This window comes from Lissotriton helveticus, chromosome 4_1 (assembly GCF_964261635.1).
Source record: "Lissotriton helveticus chromosome 4_1, aLisHel1.1, whole genome shotgun sequence".
Taxonomy (NCBI): Eukaryota; Metazoa; Chordata; class Amphibia; order Caudata; family Salamandridae; genus Lissotriton; species Lissotriton helveticus.
This window is the reverse complement of record NC_136063.1, coordinates 2,049,166,253-2,049,188,304: the sequence shown is the minus strand read 5'-3', so window position 1 is coordinate 2,049,188,304 and position 22,052 is coordinate 2,049,166,253. Positions and strand designations below refer to the sequence as shown.

Sequence of the window (22,052 nt, the reverse complement as noted above, 5' to 3'; positions counted from 1 at the left end):
CGAAAGCCGAGGACAGATCCATGAAGGCAATGTACAGGGATCCAGGCTTAGCTATGGTGTATTTTCCTATCAACAGTTGTAAGTTTAGGCTCTGATCGATGGTGCTCCTTCCCTTTCTAAAACCGTACTGAAGGGGTGAGAGAATGTTAGTCTCATCTAGCCAATCAGTAAGTTTACTGAGGACCACTCTCCCTATGACCTTAACCGCAGAGTCTATTAGGGATATAGGGCGGTAATTTCCCGGTTCCCCCCTGTCTCCTTTTTTAAAAATAGGGACAATTACTGATTGGGACCATGATGCTGGGATACCTGTTTTAAAAATGCTGTTGAAAACTCTGGCTAAAATTTTGGACCAGAATAAAATATCCACTTTAAAAAGATCAGCGGGAACCCCGTCCGGCCCAGGAGCATTATTGCTAGTCATTTTTTCAATGGCTAAGCCCACCTCTTCCTCATCCACCGTTAGGCTGTAAGGGAGTTGGTATAATCTGGTCATGTCCTCAGCCCTGGGGGCTTCCTGTTCATTCACAGATATAAAATGCAGGTGCCATTTGTCTTCTTGAATACCACAATCCAACTCCCTGTTATGTGAGTCCGCAAAAAATGGTTGGTTGATTGACCACGGCCCAGAATTTGGCGCTACTTTTCAAAACATCAGTTGAGGTCAGGTCGGCCCAAGCATCCTTTCTGATCTCGCGCCGTCTTCTCTCGATGGCGGTCTTATATGCTTTCCTAAGGGTGGCCACAAGTCTTCTATCTACTGGTTTCGATTTTAAAGCTGATTTTAATTTACGATTAACAGCGGAGCAATTATTGTCAAACCAGCCCACCCTTTCTTGGGTTTTCCTTTTACACTGTTGTGTCAGGTTCGACACAATATTGGCGCAGACCCTATTATACGCCTCTAACACCTCTGTGTCCCCCACCTGATCGTCCAAACAAAGTGCAAAGGCCTCCTGGCTACTTATGCGCAGTTTACCAAAAAAATCCTCCGGGATTATTTTACACCATTTAATTCGGCGGGCCTGATCCGATGTTCTTAAATCACATTTATCTGCTAGACTCAAAGTACTAACATTAACAGCTAGAACATTTTCAATTTTTAAAACAAGAAGATTGTGGTCACTAAAATGGGACCTTACAACAGTATAGCCAAAAATATGACTACTATAACTACTGCTTAGAAAAATATAATCAATGGTAGACCCACTGCCATGTCCCGTGAAAGTTGGAATACCCTCTTCCACCCCAAGAGGCAACATTAGACCATTTTCAGCTAACAGGGATTCTAAACAGGATCCCTGTTCTGAATGTTCAAAATGGATATTCTCTTCTTCTGGGGGACCAAACAAGAGGTTCGGGGGGCATTTTTCCTTACAACTATGGACATTGAAATCACCCAATAAAATTACAATACAGTTAGCCTCCATAGACTCCTGAAAACTAGTTAAAAAAGAGTTTAACCTCAACAAGTTATCGAGTGGGTGTTCTCTATCAAAGGAGTTGTAGAAGTTAACTAATAGTACAGCATTAAATCCCCTGTGTGTAATTAAGACTGCCAAACAGTAGGGGCTGCCAGTGGGAATTTCTTTATATGTGCCAGAGATTTTTGCAGATATCAAGGTAACCAAACCACCTCTGGCCCGCCCCCTCAATGAATTGACAGCTGGGAGGTAAAAGGTGGTATACCCATCCATTGTGAGCAAATTTTCAGTCGCCCACGTTTCCTGCATGGCAATTATGTCCATAGTGCCTATTAAGTCTCTCCAATGAGGATCATCAATCTTATTCCTAAGGCCCGCTATATTCCAGGTGGCCATTGCGATCACCCGCCTACTTCCTTTTTTCCCATCAGTCACACTCGAGGCTGTCCCTCCCTCCAAGCCCTGTCCTGTGGTTAACATTGGCTCAATAGTTGGCTCGGAGTTTAATTCTTGTGAGTGTTGACTGCACTGTAGTGTGATGTGAGGAGCAGTCAAGACTTGTATGGTAGGGGGGCCTGATGTTTGTCAATCTACCCAATCCATAAAGGACGGGTGATCGTAATGATTAAACGTTGGGACATTAAAATAATTTTCTTGCCCGTTTGCATAGTGATGGTCATGATATAAATATTTATTTTGGGGGCCTGCAGCAAACCCACCCTGAAAAGGTCTGGCTCTTCTTCTCCCAACCACGTTCCACCCGTCCTCCCCCCTCTCCTCCCAACCGCAAGATTGAGCCTCCCATGGGGGATTGAACTTCTGTCTGTAGTTAAGCTCCTGGGGGCCCTTTAACCAGCTCCACCTACTGTCGGGTTGATTCCCCTGTACATAAAAGTAGGAGAGAGGCCTGGCAGTGACCGTGCTCGCCTGATGGCGTGGTGTGCCAGCACAGATGTAATTTACTACCTGTTGGTGCTCAAAGGTGACCACAACGCAGTCACCTTGTAGGTTTTTCCTATTGCCTCCCACCCAAGGGGTTCTCTCCACCATTAGGATGTTACTAGGCATGCCAGGCGGTAAGGGGTAATTTTTTGACAACCAATGACAAACCTTATTTTTTAAGGCTTGGTAGGACTCCGTTTCAGTTGTTACAAGTTCAGTGACCCCAGTCAGGATCACTACATAGGGGCATGCATCCGGAGGAAGGTGGATGTTTCTCCGTGGTTCTCTCTTATCTTTCGGGGTCTGATCTAATTTAGGGGCCGGGGGTGTGGGAGCTTTAAACTTAACCTGGGCGGTTACCTGGGATTTTGCGGGATTCGTTGTTTGTTTTGAATCAGTGGTTTTTAAAGAAGTGCCACCTGAGATGGTAACATTGGTGGGGTTACTGGGTATAATTTTTTTAAGAGGAAGGGTGTTTTTGTCAGCTGTGAGAGGCTTGTTCGTGGGCTTTTTTACAGGGGGTATCTTATTTTCCAAACTAAAACTGGGAGCACTTATATCTTTATGAATGTTTTTTAAGATGGTTTCTAAGCAACGCAACCTGACCTCAATTGGTTCAAGCAGGATTTTTAACATTTCCAAGATGTTGTTATTTACCATGTTTAAGCTGTTCATATCCTCGTTGCTTCTAACATGGTTATCTATTTCATCACCCAAATCCAGTATTTCCTCTAAGCTACTATCTATGACCGTGTCATCTGGTAAGCCTAAGGATAAACGCACATTAGTTTGGGCAGCTCCATCCGAGTCAGCAGTGTGCGCAACCAGGATGCTGTTTGAGGGCGCCAGGTCTAAAGTGGTTTGATCTAGGTTTTGAGTGGTCAGTGCTTTCCTTCCTTTACGTTTGGCTGATTTGGACTTTTTTTTGGGAATTGCACCCTCTTTCAGACCCCTGTCATGTACATTAACCACAGGAACATTTTCGGGCTCATTTGGAGAATCGCTCTCTACTAACAAAGCAAGGTTAGGTGTTGCCTCCAAACCTTCTTGGGAACTAATATCATCATGGGCCCCCTCATTATGTACGATGGCACGGGTGTTTGAGCCAATCGCTGCGTGTGGAGTACAAGCCTGAGCTATAAGTCCTAAAGAAGATCTCCTGGCTATTGCCAAGTCCTGAGACACCCTTCTATCCATTAATATGATCCCTTCATCTATTAAAGCATGAGTCCGGACAATGAAATCATCAAGGGTCCCTGTCAGTTTTTTGGCTCCAGCAGCTGCCATACTTCTAGTCTCTCGATAGTTCATAACAGGCCCCAGAGATTTTTGAAGCGCGGGGTAGCAGAAATTAAGTGTAGGAGTTTATGATGGAAGGTCCAATAGTCCAAACAAAGGGGATAGCCCAGGCCAGGCTCCTCTGGCCTCTGAGGGCCACAGAGGGCCCGCCCTTTGCCCGGGCTTAGCCCCGGGCGTCCCGCACGCGTCCCGCGTAGCGGGGATCAGCTGTTCCTAATAAGGGATGAGGCGGTTGGGGGCGGGGCAACCAGGGAGAGCGTCCAGGTGCAGGTGATGGCAACACAGGGACTCCTGGGAAATGGAGTCCCTGTCCCTCACCTGGCGCTCGCAGCCCTGGTAGAGTGTTCTCCTCCCGCCCTGCAGCCCACACAAGACTCCAGCGAAGGTCCCACTCCTCAGCAGGAACACCCAACAGAACGGGCGATGCGGGACCCGCGCAGCGGGTACCGCGAGGTCCAACGACGGCAAAAAGGGCAACCAGGCGGAAATGGATTCAGCAGCAGAAACGTTGCAGGGATTAGCCGGTGAGTTCCCTGGTCAGCTACAGGCAGTTTTAGGCGTCTCATTCTCTTCTATCCCTTCGTAGGTGACCGCAAAGACTGTTTATTATATATTCGAAATTCGCAGTGTATACTTGCACAAGTGTTCATGTCGGTATACACATTTTATCTGACTACAAGCTCGTTTCATTACGTTGCGTCCAGTTTAACTAATGATATATCAAAAGGTGAGTGACTATATTATAGGAACTTATGAGCAATGACTTCTCAGCGCTACCTTTGGGAAAATAAAGTGAAAACTCCCTTGTTGGAGTTTGCCATCCCATGCAGGTTAAGGGAGTGAAAATATTAGATTATATAAGAAATATAAGAAACTACATTGCATAATGCCTGCCCTGCCATGAGGCGCTTGAACAAAAAGCACATTAACTGACAGATTCAGCCACTCCTAAAACTTCAGATGAGGTTTGACCATGTCTGGAGCTCTGCAAGACCCTTTGCAAATCCATCAGTTCTTATGGATAACTTTAAATGATGCTGCCTAGGTGAAACGGTTTGAAAAAGTAGTTTATTTTACTATCTTTTTAAAGCTAACTCATGTTCTACGTTGTTATGCAATTTATATAACACTGCAAATGATTTGCCCTTAGTGTAGAAGAGGTATCAACTATATTTCACATTGCATGCATGTGTTAATAATAGGATAGGAATACATGCAGTGCGCACAGTAGCATCGTTGATAGCACACAATAGCTCCGTTCACCCTGTCAAACTTTAAAGGGCGCTGTCATCCTCCTGGTGTGTCCTGGGCTTATAGAGCTTCAAATGAATAAACAAACATACTCGGAATAGCAAGTGGACAATGCATCTAGGGCGCGTGAACCTCGGGTCTGGATTTGATTGAGTAAACCGGGTTAAAGTGTGAGCTGCTCTAGCCTGAAAATGATGCAATACGAATGTTACCATTGTTACAACGTAGTTGTATCAGAGCACACACTGACCTGCAACTTTAATTAGAAATGGGAACAATGATGAATTGATAGATGTATTGAAACACACAAGTGGCAGGAGGCAAGGGTAGCTTCTCCGTTTATCAATATAAATAATCTTGACATCTATATGGATTTGGCCACAAAGGATAAAAACCTAACATTGCCCATGTACATGGAAGAAGCCATTTTCCCCAAAGTGTCTGCACCATTTTCTAGCCACTGCTTATTAGTCATTTGTTACAGGAGTTCAGAAGCTAATCTCACAGAATCCCTCCCACTCGCTTGAAGGCAATCTGCTTCCCCGCCCCCATTGGTGTTTCTGGCTTTTCTCACTCGCTAATACGTTTTTTCCCCTCCCACCCATCCTTTGATCTGCCTGTTGCCTCTCCATCCTTCAAAGCCCCTCTCTGTCGACACAGTGGCATTGACAACACAGCAGATGGCAGCATAAAACTTATTCCTGGCCCACTGCTCTGTAATTACTGAAATGAAGGACTTTGCTGTAACAATCCATTATCCACGCACACAGACATTGCATGTCGTCGGATAGGCCTACCGACCAGGCCAAAGTTAGATTATACACACATCCACTTTAATAATAAATAGATGCAGGGTCCGCACATCATTGTGAAGACGCATTAGGTCATCTGAATCAAAAATATACAAACATTCAAACATACAGGCTTTTATTTCTTCGCTTCGTGGTCCAACTTGCCGCTGGGTCTGAGATGCAGGAACTCCTCTTTTGCGCATGCGTCGGGTGGCCTTCTCATTAACCGTGTGACACATACCTACAGCCACAAAGTAGGATGGATGGATGTCTGGCTGTCGTGCTTTCTATCATACACCCTACTGTATCTGCCTGCAGAGGCTACCTGACATGATGAACCCGCTCAAGCTGACTGCGACATCCATGCAGGGTCAGAGGTTTACTTGATCAGGATGTGGCTCAACGGCTAGAGCGTACGACCTTGAAGATGGGGAACCGGGTTTGATCCCGGAGGGAAGATCAAACATCTTGTGATTCTGGACAAATCACTTATTTTCCCCGTGCCTAAAAATGAATGTGTCCGTCTGTATACACACATTCACTTTAATAATAAATAGATGCAGGGGCCGCACATCACTGTGAAGACGTGCATTAGGTCATCCAAATAAAAAATATATAAACATTCAAACATACAGGCTTTTATTTCTTTGCGACGTGGTCCAACTTGCCGCTGGGTCTGAAATGCAGGAACGCCTCTATTGCGCATGCGTCGGGTGTCCTTCTCATTAACTGTGTGACACATACATACAGCCTCAAAATAGATTGGATGGATGTCTGGCTGTCGTGCTTTCTATCAGACACCCCACTGTATCTGTCTGCAGAGGCCGCCTGACATGATGATCCCGGCAAGCTGACTGCGACATCCATGCAGGGTCCGAGGCTCACTTGATCAGGATGTGGCTCAACAGCTAGAGCGGACGACTTTGAAGATGGGGAACCGGGTTCGATCCCGGCGGGAGACTCAAACATCTTCTGATTCTGGACAAATCACTTATTTTCCCCGTGCCTAAAAATTAATGTGTGTCTGTAATGTAACTGGTGCTCACCTAAAGCGCTCTGATACCTACGGGTTGAGTTTACGCGTGGAGGGCTTCTACATAATATTTGTCTCTAACAGCCCTTCCGATGCCAACCACTGGGGTAAACGGCACTGTCTGCACAAGCCTCTCCGGCAGCCTCAGCCTGATGATGTCACTCACGAGGCCATCCTACATCATTAATGTCTGTCATTAATTCATACGTGTAGCATGTACCATTAAGCCTCTCAACCAAGCATGAATGCACTATTGATTGCATGCACCAGCTGTATCTGGAAGGGGCGGATCTTCATGTTTAGGTCTCGTATAGAGCCGCGCATGCATTAAAACTTATTAGAGACCACATTTTAGATGTGTTGTAGATCAAAAAGTTTGTACTTACAGGACTATAAGTAAGAAATTTGCGTGTTTATGCACCGCTGGCAGCATTTCAAAACACATAAATAAAAGGCATTGTCATTTACAGTGGCAATAGCTCAAACTCTCACAAATGCGAGACCTATTGCATTGCAAATGCTTGTTTTTTATACAAGCTTCTTGTCATTACTCAAACTTTTAAGGTGTATTATGGAAGGAAACTTTCTCCATGATTTCTCACTCAGCCTTAGTTTACCACTTTCCTCATTAAGAAAGCTATTGAACCAGGGTTTGGAATGTTTGCTGGAAATTATTTTGAGTTGCTTCGGAACAATTGAATCACATGTCATGGAATGTTCAGTAAGGTCATTTAAATTTGACATGTTGGAGGGTGGAGAAAGGAGGTTGTTGCTAATGGACGTTATATCAGTGTGGTGACATTTCTCAGATCTCTACACCACTGTTTGTTCTTTCAATATTGGCCTGGTCTAATCTGAACCTTTCCAAGATGAGAAGATTTGATAGTAATCTTGCCAGTCGCAGGGTGATCAGGCTTCCAGTTGTATGACCTCCTTAGCGATGATTAGATCGTAAGTGGAGTTTTTATTGTGAGTAGGTCTGTTGCAAAACTAAGTGAGGTTTATGTCGGAGAGGAAGGCCTTGAAGCTGTTCAGTATGGGATTGTTATTCCAGTGCAAGTTGAAATCCACAAGGAAGATATGGTTAGGGTGTTGGTCCAAGTTCGAGGATATGGCCTCTATAGTTCTTTCGATGAACAGGTTGTTTTCTTGAGGGCGGTAGCTCATGTGGGGTTTACACACCATCTCGTCATTGTTCCAAATTTCAATGGTAAGGTATTCAAAGAAAGACATAAGAAAAGTGGGTGTAAGTCTCAGAGGGATCGTGGAACAATTGGTGCATACTATCCTGCCTCCAACTTCATCAGGTCTGTCCAATCTGATGTCCTTATTGGGAGGAACTAAAATGTCAAGAATGGTTGAGGTGGTGTTGCGCCATGTTCCAGTTAAGATCAGGAGGTCAAGTTCTTGTGTAAGTATGGGGTCGGCAATGTCAGCTGCATGTCTTGCAGCTGATCTGCACTGAAGCATAGATTTGATATGCAACTTGTTTGTGGGGACAAGTAAGAAGTTATCCTTCATAGTTTTAACACTTAGACTGGGATCTCTAAATGGGCTGGAGGGAATAGTTTTGATATTAATTAGTGGAGTCATTATGAGTGGGGTTGTATGATAGCAGAAGGGAGTCAATGTCTTTCAGATAGATGGTCAGTAACCCTATGGGGTCTGGAATCTGGATTGAGATGGGGTCCTGACATGCATTGCAAGACCCTTGACCCTTTTAGGCAGGTCGCTCCACACCCTGCACAGCACCACCAGTGTGCCTGTGACCTTAGCCCAGCTGCCACTGAAGAAATTCAAGGCCCTCCTCCACCCGCAGGCTACCACCTGCGCCTCATCCCTGGTGGCCAGTGGTAGGCTGTAGGTTGCGCTGTGCCATTCCATTGTGTTTTGGTCTTTGGTATTTTCTCTTCGTTTCATTCCTCCCTCAACCTCTTCTGCTATTCTGTGCCCTCCTCTCCTTCTCACCGTTCCTCCTGTGGTGTTCCCGCACCCCCCCCCCCCCCCCCCAACTCGCTTCACTTCTGCCTAGTGTAACTGTACTGCTTGGTTGCCACGGTTTTCCTCGTGACATCCTGTGCCCTTTTTGCATTCTGTACCCCTCGCTCTTCCTCTCTCTCGCTGCTGCGTCCCCTGCAGCCCTGCCCCCTCCCCCGCTCGCTTCACTTCTGCCTAGCGAACCATCACCAACACTTTATACAAAAAACCCGGTGATGATAAACAAATCATTGCGAAAACAAGACTTTCGTTTCGGGGGTTCAGGGATCTAAAGTTCTCCTCCCTCCCCTAGTTTATGGCCGCTTGCTGAGGACCCCTTTTGAAACCAGCCCCTCACTTTGGAACATACCTCTGGGAGCCACTCTTCCCTGTGAGCGTGGCTGGTAGGCTTGTGGTACCGGATCGGGTCCGGCTCCCGTTCTTGGTTCTTCCGTGGGTGGCAGCTCTGGGGCTCCAGCGTCTCCTGTTCATCGAGGCGCTGCGTGGCTGGGTCGGCGTCTCCTTACAGTTCTGATTCCTCTCCAGCTTCTCCTGGTCTCGCAGCTTCCGTGATCCCAATACGCAACGTCCTCCGGTCCCGTACTGGTTGAAAAAGCTGCTTCCTCGTCCTCCGGAACTCTCATTGGTGCATGTGACCCGGTCACGTGATAGGTCTGCTCCGACTATGTGACGTTTTTCCGCATACAAATACCCCGCATACCATCACTCCGCAAAAATGATTCCGCAAATACTATAACTCTGAAAATGAACACAACGCAAACTTTTACAACGAATTTGCCGTTACCACGCATGCCTTTACAACGCAAAGGCATGCATGTTAAAGGTATACTCATTGTAAAAGTTTTAAAGGTAAGTGAGTACCCTGCAAAAACACTACCCTACACTACACCAAAACACTACCCTACACTACCTTACACTACACTAACACTACCCTAAAACAATACCTACACTACACAAACACTACCCTACACTACACCAACACTACCCTAAACCCTACCCTACATACACTACCCTACACAAACACTACCATTAACCCTAAAAGACTACCCTACACTACACCCACACCACAACACTACCCTAACCCCTAAAACACTACACATACACTACCCTAACACGACCCTAAACACTACCCTACACTACACATACACTACCCTACACAAACACAACCTTAAAACACTACCCTACACTACACAAACACAACCTTAAAACACTACCCTACACAACACAAACACGACCCTAAAACACTACCCCCTGCATGACCCTACACTACAACACTACCCTAAACCCTAAAACACTACCCCCTGCATGACCCTACACTATACAAACACTACCCTAAAACACTACCCCCAGCATGACCCAACACTACACCACCACCCTAAAACACTATCCCCGCATGACCCTACACTACATAAACACTGCAACACTACCCTAAACACTACCCCAAACACTACCCCTGCATGACACTTCACAAACACTACACCACTACCCTAAACCCTACCCCCCGCATGACCCTACACTACAACACTTCCCTAAACCCTAAAACACTACCCCCAGCATGACCCTACAATATACAAACACTACCCCTGCATGACCCTACACTACACAACCACCACAACTCTACACTACACAATCGCTACCCCAGCACGACCCCCACCCCTAAAAAATGAACCCAAACCCCCTTACCTCTCTCGTCGTCGTGGTTCCACACTCCTCCGGGTTCCATCTTCTTGAAGTCTATTATTTTTTCACAACGCATGTGCATTTATCATACATGCCTTTACAACGTAATTCGTTGTAAAGGCATGCGTGGTAAATGCAGCTGCGTTGTGGAAAAATGCGGAGTGATGGTATGCGAGGTCAATGACCTCGCGGAGTAATGGTATGCGGACAAAGTCCGCGGGGAAAAAAGTTCGGAGTAACGGTGCCATACCGTCTGCTCCTCCCGGAAGAGAAAGGATGTTGAATTAAAGGGGCCGCTGCAGTCCTGATTTAGCGTGTCCCATGGTGACTGTAAAAGAAGCACAGGAGAGACGTAAGGAGGTAGGTGGTCATCCTCCCCTTACGTGTCCCCAGTGAGCGTCTCCTGACACTGTTCATAAAAAAATTCCTCATTTGTCCTTGGAAACACAAGGGTCATGATTTGAATGGTGCAGCAGATGCAGCGGCACAGGGCCAAAAGGTTTAGGAAACGCTCTGAACACAGATTATTGCTAGTTTACTACTAAACAAGCAGTGCAATTTTAAATTAATTTGTAGGCAATCGGGCTATGATTTGAATGGTGTAGCAAGTGCAGTAGCACAGGAGCCAAATTGTCTAGGAACCAACTGAACACAGATTATTGCTATACTTTGCTGCAGAACAAGCAGTCACAAATGCTTTTTTGGTTCTTTTGTAACGATTACACTCAAAGTAACATCCTTAAACATCCCTGCAAAACAAGCTGTACCCTATTGGACTTTCCTGTCTACTTGTTACATTCAGCACTTTCATATGGCACATTTTCAGTTTTTGTATAGTACTAAAATGCTTCGAAACATGGACACCTTGGCAAGGGCATTTTGCATCATTACCACTTCAGCCGTTGTAAACACGATATAGATGCTTCTAACTTGCCATATGTCATTACATACCAAGCATTGGCAAAGCCAGGCTTGCCTATGTGAGATCTGTTGACTTTGTCAATTTTTTATAGCCATATTAAACAGCAGCACTAGCTTCAGTGCAGCATACCTGCATTTTTTTTCAGTGCTGTAACGAAGACAACACTGGCTGTGTTGTACAGCTTTTTTACGTTGCTTTCAGCTGTTTACAACATGGCTAAAAAAAAAATCGCAAAACTAACAAATCTCACATTGGCAAAACCCATCAGCTTTTCCAGTGCTTGTTCTTACTTGTACCAATAAGCCCATGTTCTGCTGGATAATTTGTCTACCCTTTATAGTTGGAAACTAGGTCTGGCGGTAAGGACACTTTGCCCATTTGGTTTGGAAATACTTTTTTGCCTTTGGTATCTATTCTAAAGGTGAGGAATCTGTATTTATTTAGACCTGTCCCATCAGAAGAACATGTTACCTTCAGTAACTATCTATACAGTGAATAACAATAGATTCCTCCCACCTCCCCATTTTGTGAAGTTCCCTCTTTTTACATCTTAAAAGATCCCAAGTTCGATCAGCGCACTGTCACCTACAATTGCTTTACGCTCCAAATCTAATGGCACACAAAGGCAAAAAACCAAACTTACGCTAGTGCTCATGGGTGGTGATTTTACGTGTCTCTGCTATTCACTTTCGGAGTTCGTTTCGAGTCTGCGCATAGCCGCATGATCCCCCTCTTGCTGTGCTGGAGCTTTGCTGGAAAATTTCCTGGATCCAGTCTGGGGTCTTGGGAGATTCAGTGGTGTGTGTATCCACCAGAAAGAGAATTACTGAAGGTAAGTAACTTGCTCTTTACTCCTCCTTTTTTCAACCAATATAATACTTTTTTTGTCCAATTTTGCCACTGTATATCTTTCTAGTATATAAAAGCTTATTCTTCCAAATGGGAGGTCTCCTTTATTATTTTTGTGCGATTGATGGAAGTATGCGCAGTTAATCAAGGAGCATTCTAACGTTCTGCACCAGGGACCAAAAGTAACCAAATTTGCCTGTATTTACCATGTCTCGTATCATAAGCCATTACAAGTCTTTACCTACATTAGACCTAGTCTGAAATCATTTGGATCCCTTCACACGTAAGAAGGTTATTTGACCGCTTTTTAAGTCTTTGAAACATACTCCTTTTCTATATGTACCTAGCCTAAGTTTAGGCAGGATGATTCCCATTTCATGTTAAACCAAATAAACGCTGAGATGATGCTGTATATACTTAGTCACAGGACTCCTTTCAGTTAACCTCCTTACTACATAATTGAGGATCTAACCTTTGACTATCATTGTAGCTCTGACCTTTACTAACTTGCTAGAGTTCCTCAAGTTTCCCTAGTTGGTTGATATAGGCCTAGATATAGGTGGTGACCAGATTCGTAGTCCTATTTATGGAGTTGGTTCATGAGCCCGAAGGTGCCAGGGAATTCTGGTAGCCTTTGTATATTTTAGTTGTAAGGGTACTGTTTATTTACCTATTCAAGTCCTTTTTCTTCTTTTGAAGTACTGATTGATAAAATACTCAATGGATCTGTTTCTGTGCGTTGAGTGTTTAAGTCCCTCCACCTTTTAGTGTAAGCCTACACTGTTTGACCTAGACACAGAGAAAAATTGTCCCATTTGAATGGGAGTTGTTGGCTTTTTTGGGGAGGTGGGGATTGATGGGGAAACTTTTCTCAGATGTAACTCAGTGCTGATTTTACTAATTCACTTTAATTTAGTGGAGTAGTGTGGCTCACTGGTTAGAGGCGGCAGACCCGGGAGCAGAAGTCGGCCCGGGACCAGGGTTCAATTCCCGACACGGCAGGGTTGTGGACTTGGGTCAGCGGACTCGATAATTCTCGCTTCGATGCTTACTCTAATCAGGGGTTCCACTCTGCAACTCTGGGCATTAGCTTGCCTAATCTCCACAACGGCCCCATCAATTCCGGGGATGCCTGGCTCCACCTTGGGGACTCCCAGCAGGGACCATCCCACAGGGAAAGCCAGGACGGGTTCCCCAGAGTTATACAGCGCCAGGAAACCCACGGACGGGTAGCAGTGCGCTTTACAAGCTCAAATACATACAAATACATACAACTGATCTTTGATGCTTTGCTGTGACTTAAGATTGCTACAAGAAACACCTCCTCACTGTATCCCTTTTGGGAGATAAAGGCCAACATGGGACCATAAGGTGTTAGAACATTCTGGCTTGGATCCAAGTTTACAGACCAATTAAACATGGAGTGTAGAAAATCTAGTGTAAATGTGGCTTTCTAACTTCTATTGGATAGCCCATTTCTAGGAGAATATGCATAAGCTGAAGGACCAGTGCCAAATGTCCCTTGGCATTTTGTTGGTTCTTTGGCAGATAGTGTTATAATTCAATCCTTCTAGATGCTTTACACGTTGTTGAACCTTAATTCTGTTCTGCCTTTATGCCACATGACCAATGTGTGTAATTGCATTTGCTATGCCACCATTTATTTTAGTCTCTTAAAAGCTCTCTAAACTATTGGCAACATTGATTAATCCCCTTCCTGCTTCCATCACTGTAATGATTCTATTTCATGATTTGTTTGCTGTTTTAGCAGGAGTTTAACTCCAGTTCTTCGTGTAGTCTGTGTTGGATGAACTGCTGTACATGCTCTTTTTTTCTGTTTTTAGATGCGCTCGCCGGTTAACATTAATCCCAATACAACAAGCAGCAGCGGACATTGTGATAACCACACTGCCACCATGGTTCTTAATGACAGCAACACTGGAGCTATTGAATTTGGCTTTGTTCTTGTGAGTATATTTATTAATATTGATGCAAAATTCCTCTTCAAGTAGGCTAAGTTAGTGGTAGTGTTTTGGTAGTCTCTTCAATGGAACATTCAGCTCGACTTGCTGTGAAGACTATTTGAATATAAGTGTAAATGGGATGCAAAGCCTTAGCCTTAGCCTTATAAATGTTATTACTTGGTCAAGTTTCTTGTTTTAGCAGCGTACATCTACTTTACATTTTATTATTTTTTTTTTAAATTAAGGGCTGGAACGAGATAACAGTCTAGCACTATTTCACCTAAATAAGTCACAGTTCGATGTGCTTATCCTTTAAACAATAGAACCTTGTGGTCCACGTTTTCAGTTTCTTTATGGGGGATGTTCATAATACATGTGTGCTAGGGCTGAAAACATGCCCTATTATGAAAAGGGGATGAGCAACTTCTAAGGATTTTTTTTTCTCATGAGTGTGGATTAAAAGACCTGCTTGTTCAGACTTTTTTGTGTTTTTTTTTTTGTTAGTTTTGTTTTCTCTAGCAGAAGCTTTTCCTTCCTTTTTGCCACTTATTCTAAACTCAGAAATATTTGACATTCTATTTTTGAGCCAGACCAAAACCTTATGCCCAGTTCTTTAAAGCCTCTTGGTGTGTACGGCAGTACTACTTGCAGATCTTTGAGCATAAAGAGCACCTGTCGGGCTGAGAAACTGTCAGCCTGGCAGACACCCTACAGGTTCGGGTCAGGCAGGCGCTATAAATGTGCTAAATGCAAAGACCTCTAACTGCCTCATTTCAATCTCCCCTTCTTATTCTTTCTGTCTCTACTCCGTTTTCACTCGTTTTTTTACTGATTTCAATATACCCCTCTTTCCTTCGTTTTTCACAGATTTAATCTTCCCCTCTCACTCCTGTGTCTTTCCCCCACTTTTCTTGCACCTTTCAGCTGTCCAGCCCTCCCTTAATGGCGGCCAGATGTGGGCAGCGGGTGTGCCAAAGGCGCGCTACAGGCAATCCCATCTACGCCAGTCCGTGACCCGACGGCGATCAGCGCCAGGAACCCTGGACCTCCTCAACGCTACAACCCAGCGGCACTCCGCGCTCTCAACCCAGGACACAACAACTGCAAGCTAGCATTACCAGCTGACACACACAGACCCTTCAACTGTCGGGTCTGACAGCACACCTGCAGCACCACAAAGACCACTGACCCGGCGCAACCCGCCAGCAAGACCACAACCCACCCGAACACCCTGCAATGCATCCTCCTCAACGTCCGATCCCTCCACAAACCCGCCACAGAAATCTGGTACCACCTCGACAGCACCACCCTGGACATAGCTTTCTTCACCGAAACCTGGAACACCACCTCTGGACCGGCCATTGCTATTCCCCAAGGATACAAGATCTCCAGGAAGGACCGCCCCACCCGCCTGGGAGGAGGAATCTCCATCGTCCACAAATCCAACATCCGCCTGAGCACGCTCCCCGACGAGCCCACAGACCTGAAGGAACACCTTCACTACAAGATACTGGCCAGCCCTACCACCACCCTCTGAGGAACCCTCATCTACCGACCCCCTGGACAGCACGGACTTTTCGCCAACTCCATCCCAGACATCTCCCCGCATGCCATTGCATCCACCAACTACACCCTACTGGGAGACCTCCACTTCACCTCTACAACTAACTGGACCCCAGCACCATATCCCTCCTTGACAACCTCCACAACATTGGACTCTGCCTGATCGTGACCGAACCCACACACTCGGCAGGACACACCCTCGACCCCCTCTTCACAACAGGTAACTTATCACCTTCAGCCACACCACTGAACTGCCATGGACTCCATCGATACGTCCACTTGACCCTCAGAACAACCACTGCACCTGTTCCCACGAAGAAACTGGACCAACGACCAGCTAACCTCATCACTCAGCAACTCCATAGCGGAAAACGACAACCTCAACACCACAACCCGATCCCTGCACAGATGGATCTCCGACAGCGCCAACACCATAGCCCCCCCTCAAGAAAAACCACACCCACGCCAGGAAAGCCTGATGGTTTACCACCAAATTTCGAGAGTCCAGACGCACTTGCCGCCACCTCAAAGGCCTGGAGGAACACCAAATCCACAGAAGTTAAACTTCAGAGCCGCCACCAACTCATCAGAAATACGAGGAGAAAAGCAATTGAAGACCGAATCGCCACTCATGCACACAACAGCTAACCACTCTTAAACATCAAGGAGTACGCCCAACCCACCTCAGAGTCCACCGACATCCCTCCCTCACAAGATCTCTGCGACAAACACTGCACCTTTTTCCACCACAAAATCAAGAGTGTCTACAACAACTTTGACGAAGAAAACCAACACACTGAACCCTAACCAACCATCCCCGACACCCTGAAGCCAGCGATCGACAACTGGACAGCTCTCATCACCGAAGACACATTTAAGGCGAAGTCAATCCACTCCGGGGCCCCCCAGACCCTGCCCCACCACATTTTCAACAGTCTGACACCATCACACCCATGCTCTGCCACACCAACCGCTCCCTGGTAACCGCTAGGTTTCCCGACTGAAAAGACGCCGAGGTCAACCCCCTCCTGAAGAAACCCTCGGAGAACCCCACTGACCTCAAACTACAGACCCATCTCCCTGCTCCAGTTCCCAGCGAAAGTCCTCGAGAAAGCCATCAACAGCCAACTCGCCACATTCATTGAAGAGCACAACATCCTTGTCTCTTCCCAATCTGGCTTCAGAACTAACCACAGTACGGAAACCGCCCTCCTCGCTGCAACAGACTACTTCCGCACCCTACTGGACCAAAGAGAAACAGCAGCCCTCATCCTCCTCTACCTCTTAGTGGCATTCGACAGTCTCTCACTGCACCCTAATACGCAGACTTCACGACGTAGGGATCTAAGACAAGGCCCTCAACTGGATCTGCTCCTTCCTATTTGGCAGAATGCAGCAGGTCAGACTCCTCACCCCACTCCCATTCCTCTTGGACTTTACACCTACCGTCTGCAGAGTCCCCCAGGGGTCCTCCCTCAGGCCTATGCTCTTCAACGTCTACCTGGCTCCGCTTGCCCCGATCGTCAGAACCTACCGACTCAACATTGTGTCATACACAAACGCCCAACTCATCCTCCCTATCCAATGAACCCAACACCGCCAGACGCAATTTTTGAGAAGGCATGGAAGCCGTCGCCAAATGGATGACAAACAGCTGCCTACAACTAAACGCCAACAAAACAGAAGTACTCATCATGGGCCCAAAGCCCAACGCTTGGAATGACAGCTGGTGGCCCCTGCCCACCCCCACGGACCACACTCTCAACCTGGGAATCATCCTGGACTCCGGGCTCAAAATGGACCACCAGATCAACTGTCTCGTCCTCCTGCTTCCACACCCTTCGCCTCCTACGTAAGACCTTCCAATGAATCCCCCTCGAACACACAGTCACTCACACCCTGGTCACCAGCAGACTCCACTACGGCAACGTACTCTACGCCGGAATAAACCAAAACCTCACCCGCAATCTACAGAACAACCAGAACGCTGCAGCAAGATGGTCCTCGGTCTGCCAAGACACCGCTACATCTCCCAGCACCTGCGCGCACTCCTCTGGCTTCCCATCAAAGTTAGTCACCTCAAGATGCTCACACACCAGGCCCTCCACGTCACTGGACCAGCATACCTGAACAGCCGACTCAAATTCCATGCACCCCAGAGGATCCTACGATCGCCCAGCTCTCCTACACTGTGGTCCCCTGCACCAGAAAGACCAGATCAGGATGCCGCTTCCTCGCAAGGAACCTCAAAACCTGGCTCTTTGGGTGAGTAGTCGCACTTAACAAACGCCTGATTGACACTTTGCTGGGCAGAAGGTTTCACAGCCTTGAGGGTGTGACCCATGACCAGGTATCTTTTGGCAGTTCCTTTTCTGAAGCCTCCAGCAACCACCACGGCCTTTGCTTTTCCCTCCTGCCACCAAATATACTTTCCACTTCAGGTAAGTTCCTATTGAATGTATGTGTGAATAAATGTGTGCATGCTGTGACTGTGCGTGAAGGGTGAGTTTTTGTGCGTGCTTGTGAATGATTGACAGTGTGTGCTTTTCTATAAAACTACTCACAACTTAATTGGAACATATAAAATTTATATTCAAAGTTACTTTTTAAAATTTTGGAAATTTTAACCATGACATAGCATTGGTTCGTCCTAATACACCTTGTAAGATTGGTACCTTAATTTCACCCCTCATAGTTCTGTGACCAGCTTAATTTTTCTGACGATGATAACTTAGTTATAATGGTCTTATAAGTACTGACTTCACAATACATTTATGGTCCTTTTTAAATGCTCTTTATTTTGTGGAAAATAAAGTCCTGTTTTTCCATAAAGTGGCTCTTATCCATTGCCATAATTTGCTTACTCTTTCCTCCCAGTAAGTGGTATGTTTGTCAGGAATGTCCTTGCATTGTTCCAAGATTGTCCCAGCCCATGCAAGATGGGTGTGATGCAGCCAAGTTTATCTGCTGGAGACTGGATATCACTGACCTCCTCGGCAGGGCTTTTGGCACTAGTGTGGCCATTGGCAGATACGCATGGAATCGCTCCACCATTTCTTTTTCAGGAGACATTCAGGCCAGTTTTATGAATATGCTGTTCAATGTCTCCTGACTGGTTTGAGATGAAACAGATTTGGGTCTGGAGCACTTTGTCAATTAAAGGGCCGCAGTACATTTCTTAGGCCTCTTTCCTTCCAAGCAATAGCAGTTCCACCCCCCTGTGGGCCTTTGGTAAGTTTTTTAATACCCCAATATGTGCAGCAATATCCACATTCCTTGCATGGCAGCGACTTTGTTGCGCATAGGAGTGACCAGGAGCAGCAGGGAGAGCTTACAGCCCAGTCTTTCGTACCTTCAGCTGCTGCCTGGTTAGCATGCCCTTGACTGAAATGAAAGTAACTTTAGTAAAGCGCATGCTCACCCGTAGGCATCCCAGCGCTAACGGCAGCAACTGAACACTTAGGCAGACATTAAGGGAAAAGATGAGTTTTTACTTTCTTTCGAAAGATCATGTAGTCTGCCTCTAAGCGTATGTGAAGTGGTAGGAGGTTCCATAGCTCTGCCACATTATATACGAGAAGAGTCTGCCCCCACTTCGAACTCTTCTGATTTTCTAAACTGTGATTAGTCTCTTGTTGTCAGATTTTGGGTGGTACGGCTGGACGGGAGCGCATCAAAGGAGAGCCTTTGTCAGAGTGCTTTATGAGCGATGCATAAAGCCTTAAACTGAACTAGTTCTTTAATAGGGAGTCAGTGAAGGGCGGCAAGAGCAGGTTTGGCCGACATACGCCTGGGAGTATTCCACAGCAAACGGGCTGCACAGTACTGCGCAGTCTTCTGATCGAAGGAGGTGGTACTCCAAGACATCGTGCGTTGGAATGATCCAAACGCGAAAGAATAAATGCTTGAACCAGCAGCCTATTAGCACTAAAAGGTAATAAAGGGAGGATCTTTCTGATCCGCCTCAGCATTATGTAGCAGCTTACCGCAAGCTTGTTCTTTAAAGTCTAGGTTGCGGTCAATCCACTCACCTAGGCTCTTAATGTTCTTTGGGGTTAGGGGCTAGACCCATGCAACTGGGCCAGAGATTATCTATAGTCAGTGGGGCTGAGTTGCCCAGTAGCATAAGCTCAGTCTTGGCTCCATTGAGCTTTAAGTATGATTCATCCATCCACTTGGAGACCGCTCTAAGACAAGAGGCTAAGCCTGGTGAGTAACTATCTTGATGGTTGATAGAGACCACCAGCTGGGTGTCATCAGCATAAGTGACTATCTGGCCGAAATAGTATTGCCATTTGGGGTACAGAGGGCTCAAATAGATATTGAATAGGGTGGGGCTTATGGAAGATCCCTGGGGTACCCCACAGTTTAGTAGCATCAGGTAAGACATTATGTCCTCTTCCAGGACTGCAAAAGATCTGTCTTCCAGGAAGGGGGCTGGAGGGAGTATGGGGTAGCAAGCGCTTTTGCGATCAAAACATTTCACGGTGAGTGTTTGCGGCTGATGTAATTCTATCTTGGTAATGAGTTTGGGCGCCCTTTATTTTGTATTTGTAGAGTTTAATTGCTGCTTTATATTCAGTTTTTTTGGAGACCAGATAGTCGTTTCTCCAGCTCCTTTCTAATCTCTCATGTTTGTTTGAGCTCCCGGAGATTCGGGGAGTACCAGGCAGTTTTATTAATTCCTACTTTTTTATAAATACGTTTTTTTGGGAGAACAGAGTTGAGGGAAGACTCAAGCCAGTTATTAAAATGGTCATTCGCCGTGACTGGATCCAGGTCCAGCATGGACAGACTATCTTCAAGGGTAGCCACCCAAGACTTAAAAGGAAGTTTGGACCTGGAACGGGTACTTTTTTGTCTTTATGGTTGGGATAGTGACAACTTGTGAGGCCCCTGAAAAAGAAATAAGCATATGGTCTGTCAAAGTATGAGAATGGGGTCCCTGACCTGAAGATTATGAATATTAGAAAATATAGGCTCCAATAAATGTCCTTTGGAGTGAGTGGAACCACTCCCTTTTTGTATCAGTTGGAACGTCCCCAGTCCCTCAACCAAATCTATGGTGGATGAGGGAAGTGATGCATCAAAAGATTAAAGCCTCCCAATAGTGTGAAATTGGAGAGGAGGCCGGCCAAATTATCAACAATGTCCGGAAGATACTGACTGAAGAGGCCTAACTGGCCAGGTGGGTGGTAAACTAAAATCCCTGCACAGTGATATCCTGTTGGAGGTATTATCTGACATTTTGTGCTAGAGTGGCAATCTGACATCTGATGGGTGGGTCCTGCAAATGGATTACACTTTACCATTCCTTGAACCTTCCATCTTCAGAACAAATGATGGAGGGCCATCTGTCTTTCTTGCAGCTGGTGGTGCATGCTGTTTTGGCTATAGGATCCAAAGAGGGTCCCCATGATGGCAGTCAGTTGTGGTGGCCTTGTATGCTACTTTCTGGTGCTGCGTGACTGGGGTCTCCACTTCATATTAGACCTTTGTTCTCCTAGTGCCTTTCTAAAAAAAAAAAGAAACAAAGTTCAAGATGCTCACACTGGCCCATGTCTTGTCTGCCCTCGACCCTGGTAGTGCTGAACCTGCAAGATGCTTATCTTCACAGTCCCCTTCCTGCAAGCCCACAGGTGTTACCCGAGGTTCCTAGTAGGCACAAGTATTTTTAGTTTGCTGAGCTCTCCCTTGGCATTACCAGTGTCCCTTTGGTGTTTATACAGGTGATGGCAGTGATTGCAGCACACCTTCAGGGGTCTGTGGTCCCAGTTTTGCCCTACCTCAATGACTGGCTGTTGAATGTGGGCGCTCTCCAGGCAGTCTTCACCCACCTCCTGATAACTGCATACGTCTCAAGTTTGGGATTCACTATCCACATGCTGAATTCGCATCTGATTCCTCTGTAGATTCTCCCTATTATTTGAGCCATTCTGGAGATGAGGCGGTTTCGCGCCTGGTCCCTGGAGTAGAGTCCAAGACATTGATGCTATGATCCTTATGTTTCTACATCTGTCCTCGCTCTGTTAAGACACCTGGGACTGATGGCCTCCTTCATCCTTCTTGTCAAGCATGCCAGGTGGCATATGCCGGCTCTGCAGTGGGACCTGGAATCCCAGTAGAATCTTTCCGATTTAAGTTCAGGTTTCAATTAGGTCAGCGGTAGACCCCTCTCCTTACCAATCAGAGCTCACAGTGGTGACTAATGCATAGCTTCTGTGTTGACGAGGCCTTCTGGTAAAGGTGGAGATCAGTCGTCTGGACTCCAGTCTCGGCCTTGCTCCATTTTGAAGCGCTGAGCCATCCTTTTGACCTTGAGATCCTTCCTGCCCT

At 46.1% G+C, this 22,052-nt stretch overlaps 1 protein-coding gene across 2 annotated transcripts in view; it reads left to right on the top strand.

Moving 5' to 3' along the window:
* LOC144829518 (lysosome-associated membrane glycoprotein 2-like) overlaps positions 1-22,052 on the top strand; it is a 340,950-nt gene that overhangs the window by 62,157 nt on the left and 256,741 nt on the right. For both annotated transcript variants that reach the window (XM_078688735.1, XM_078688734.1), the window contains exon 6: positions 14,034-14,156. In XM_078688735.1, the coding sequence (XP_078544861.1) occupies positions 14,034-14,156 (123 nt within the window). The remainder of the gene's footprint in view (positions 1-14,033; positions 14,157-22,052) is intronic.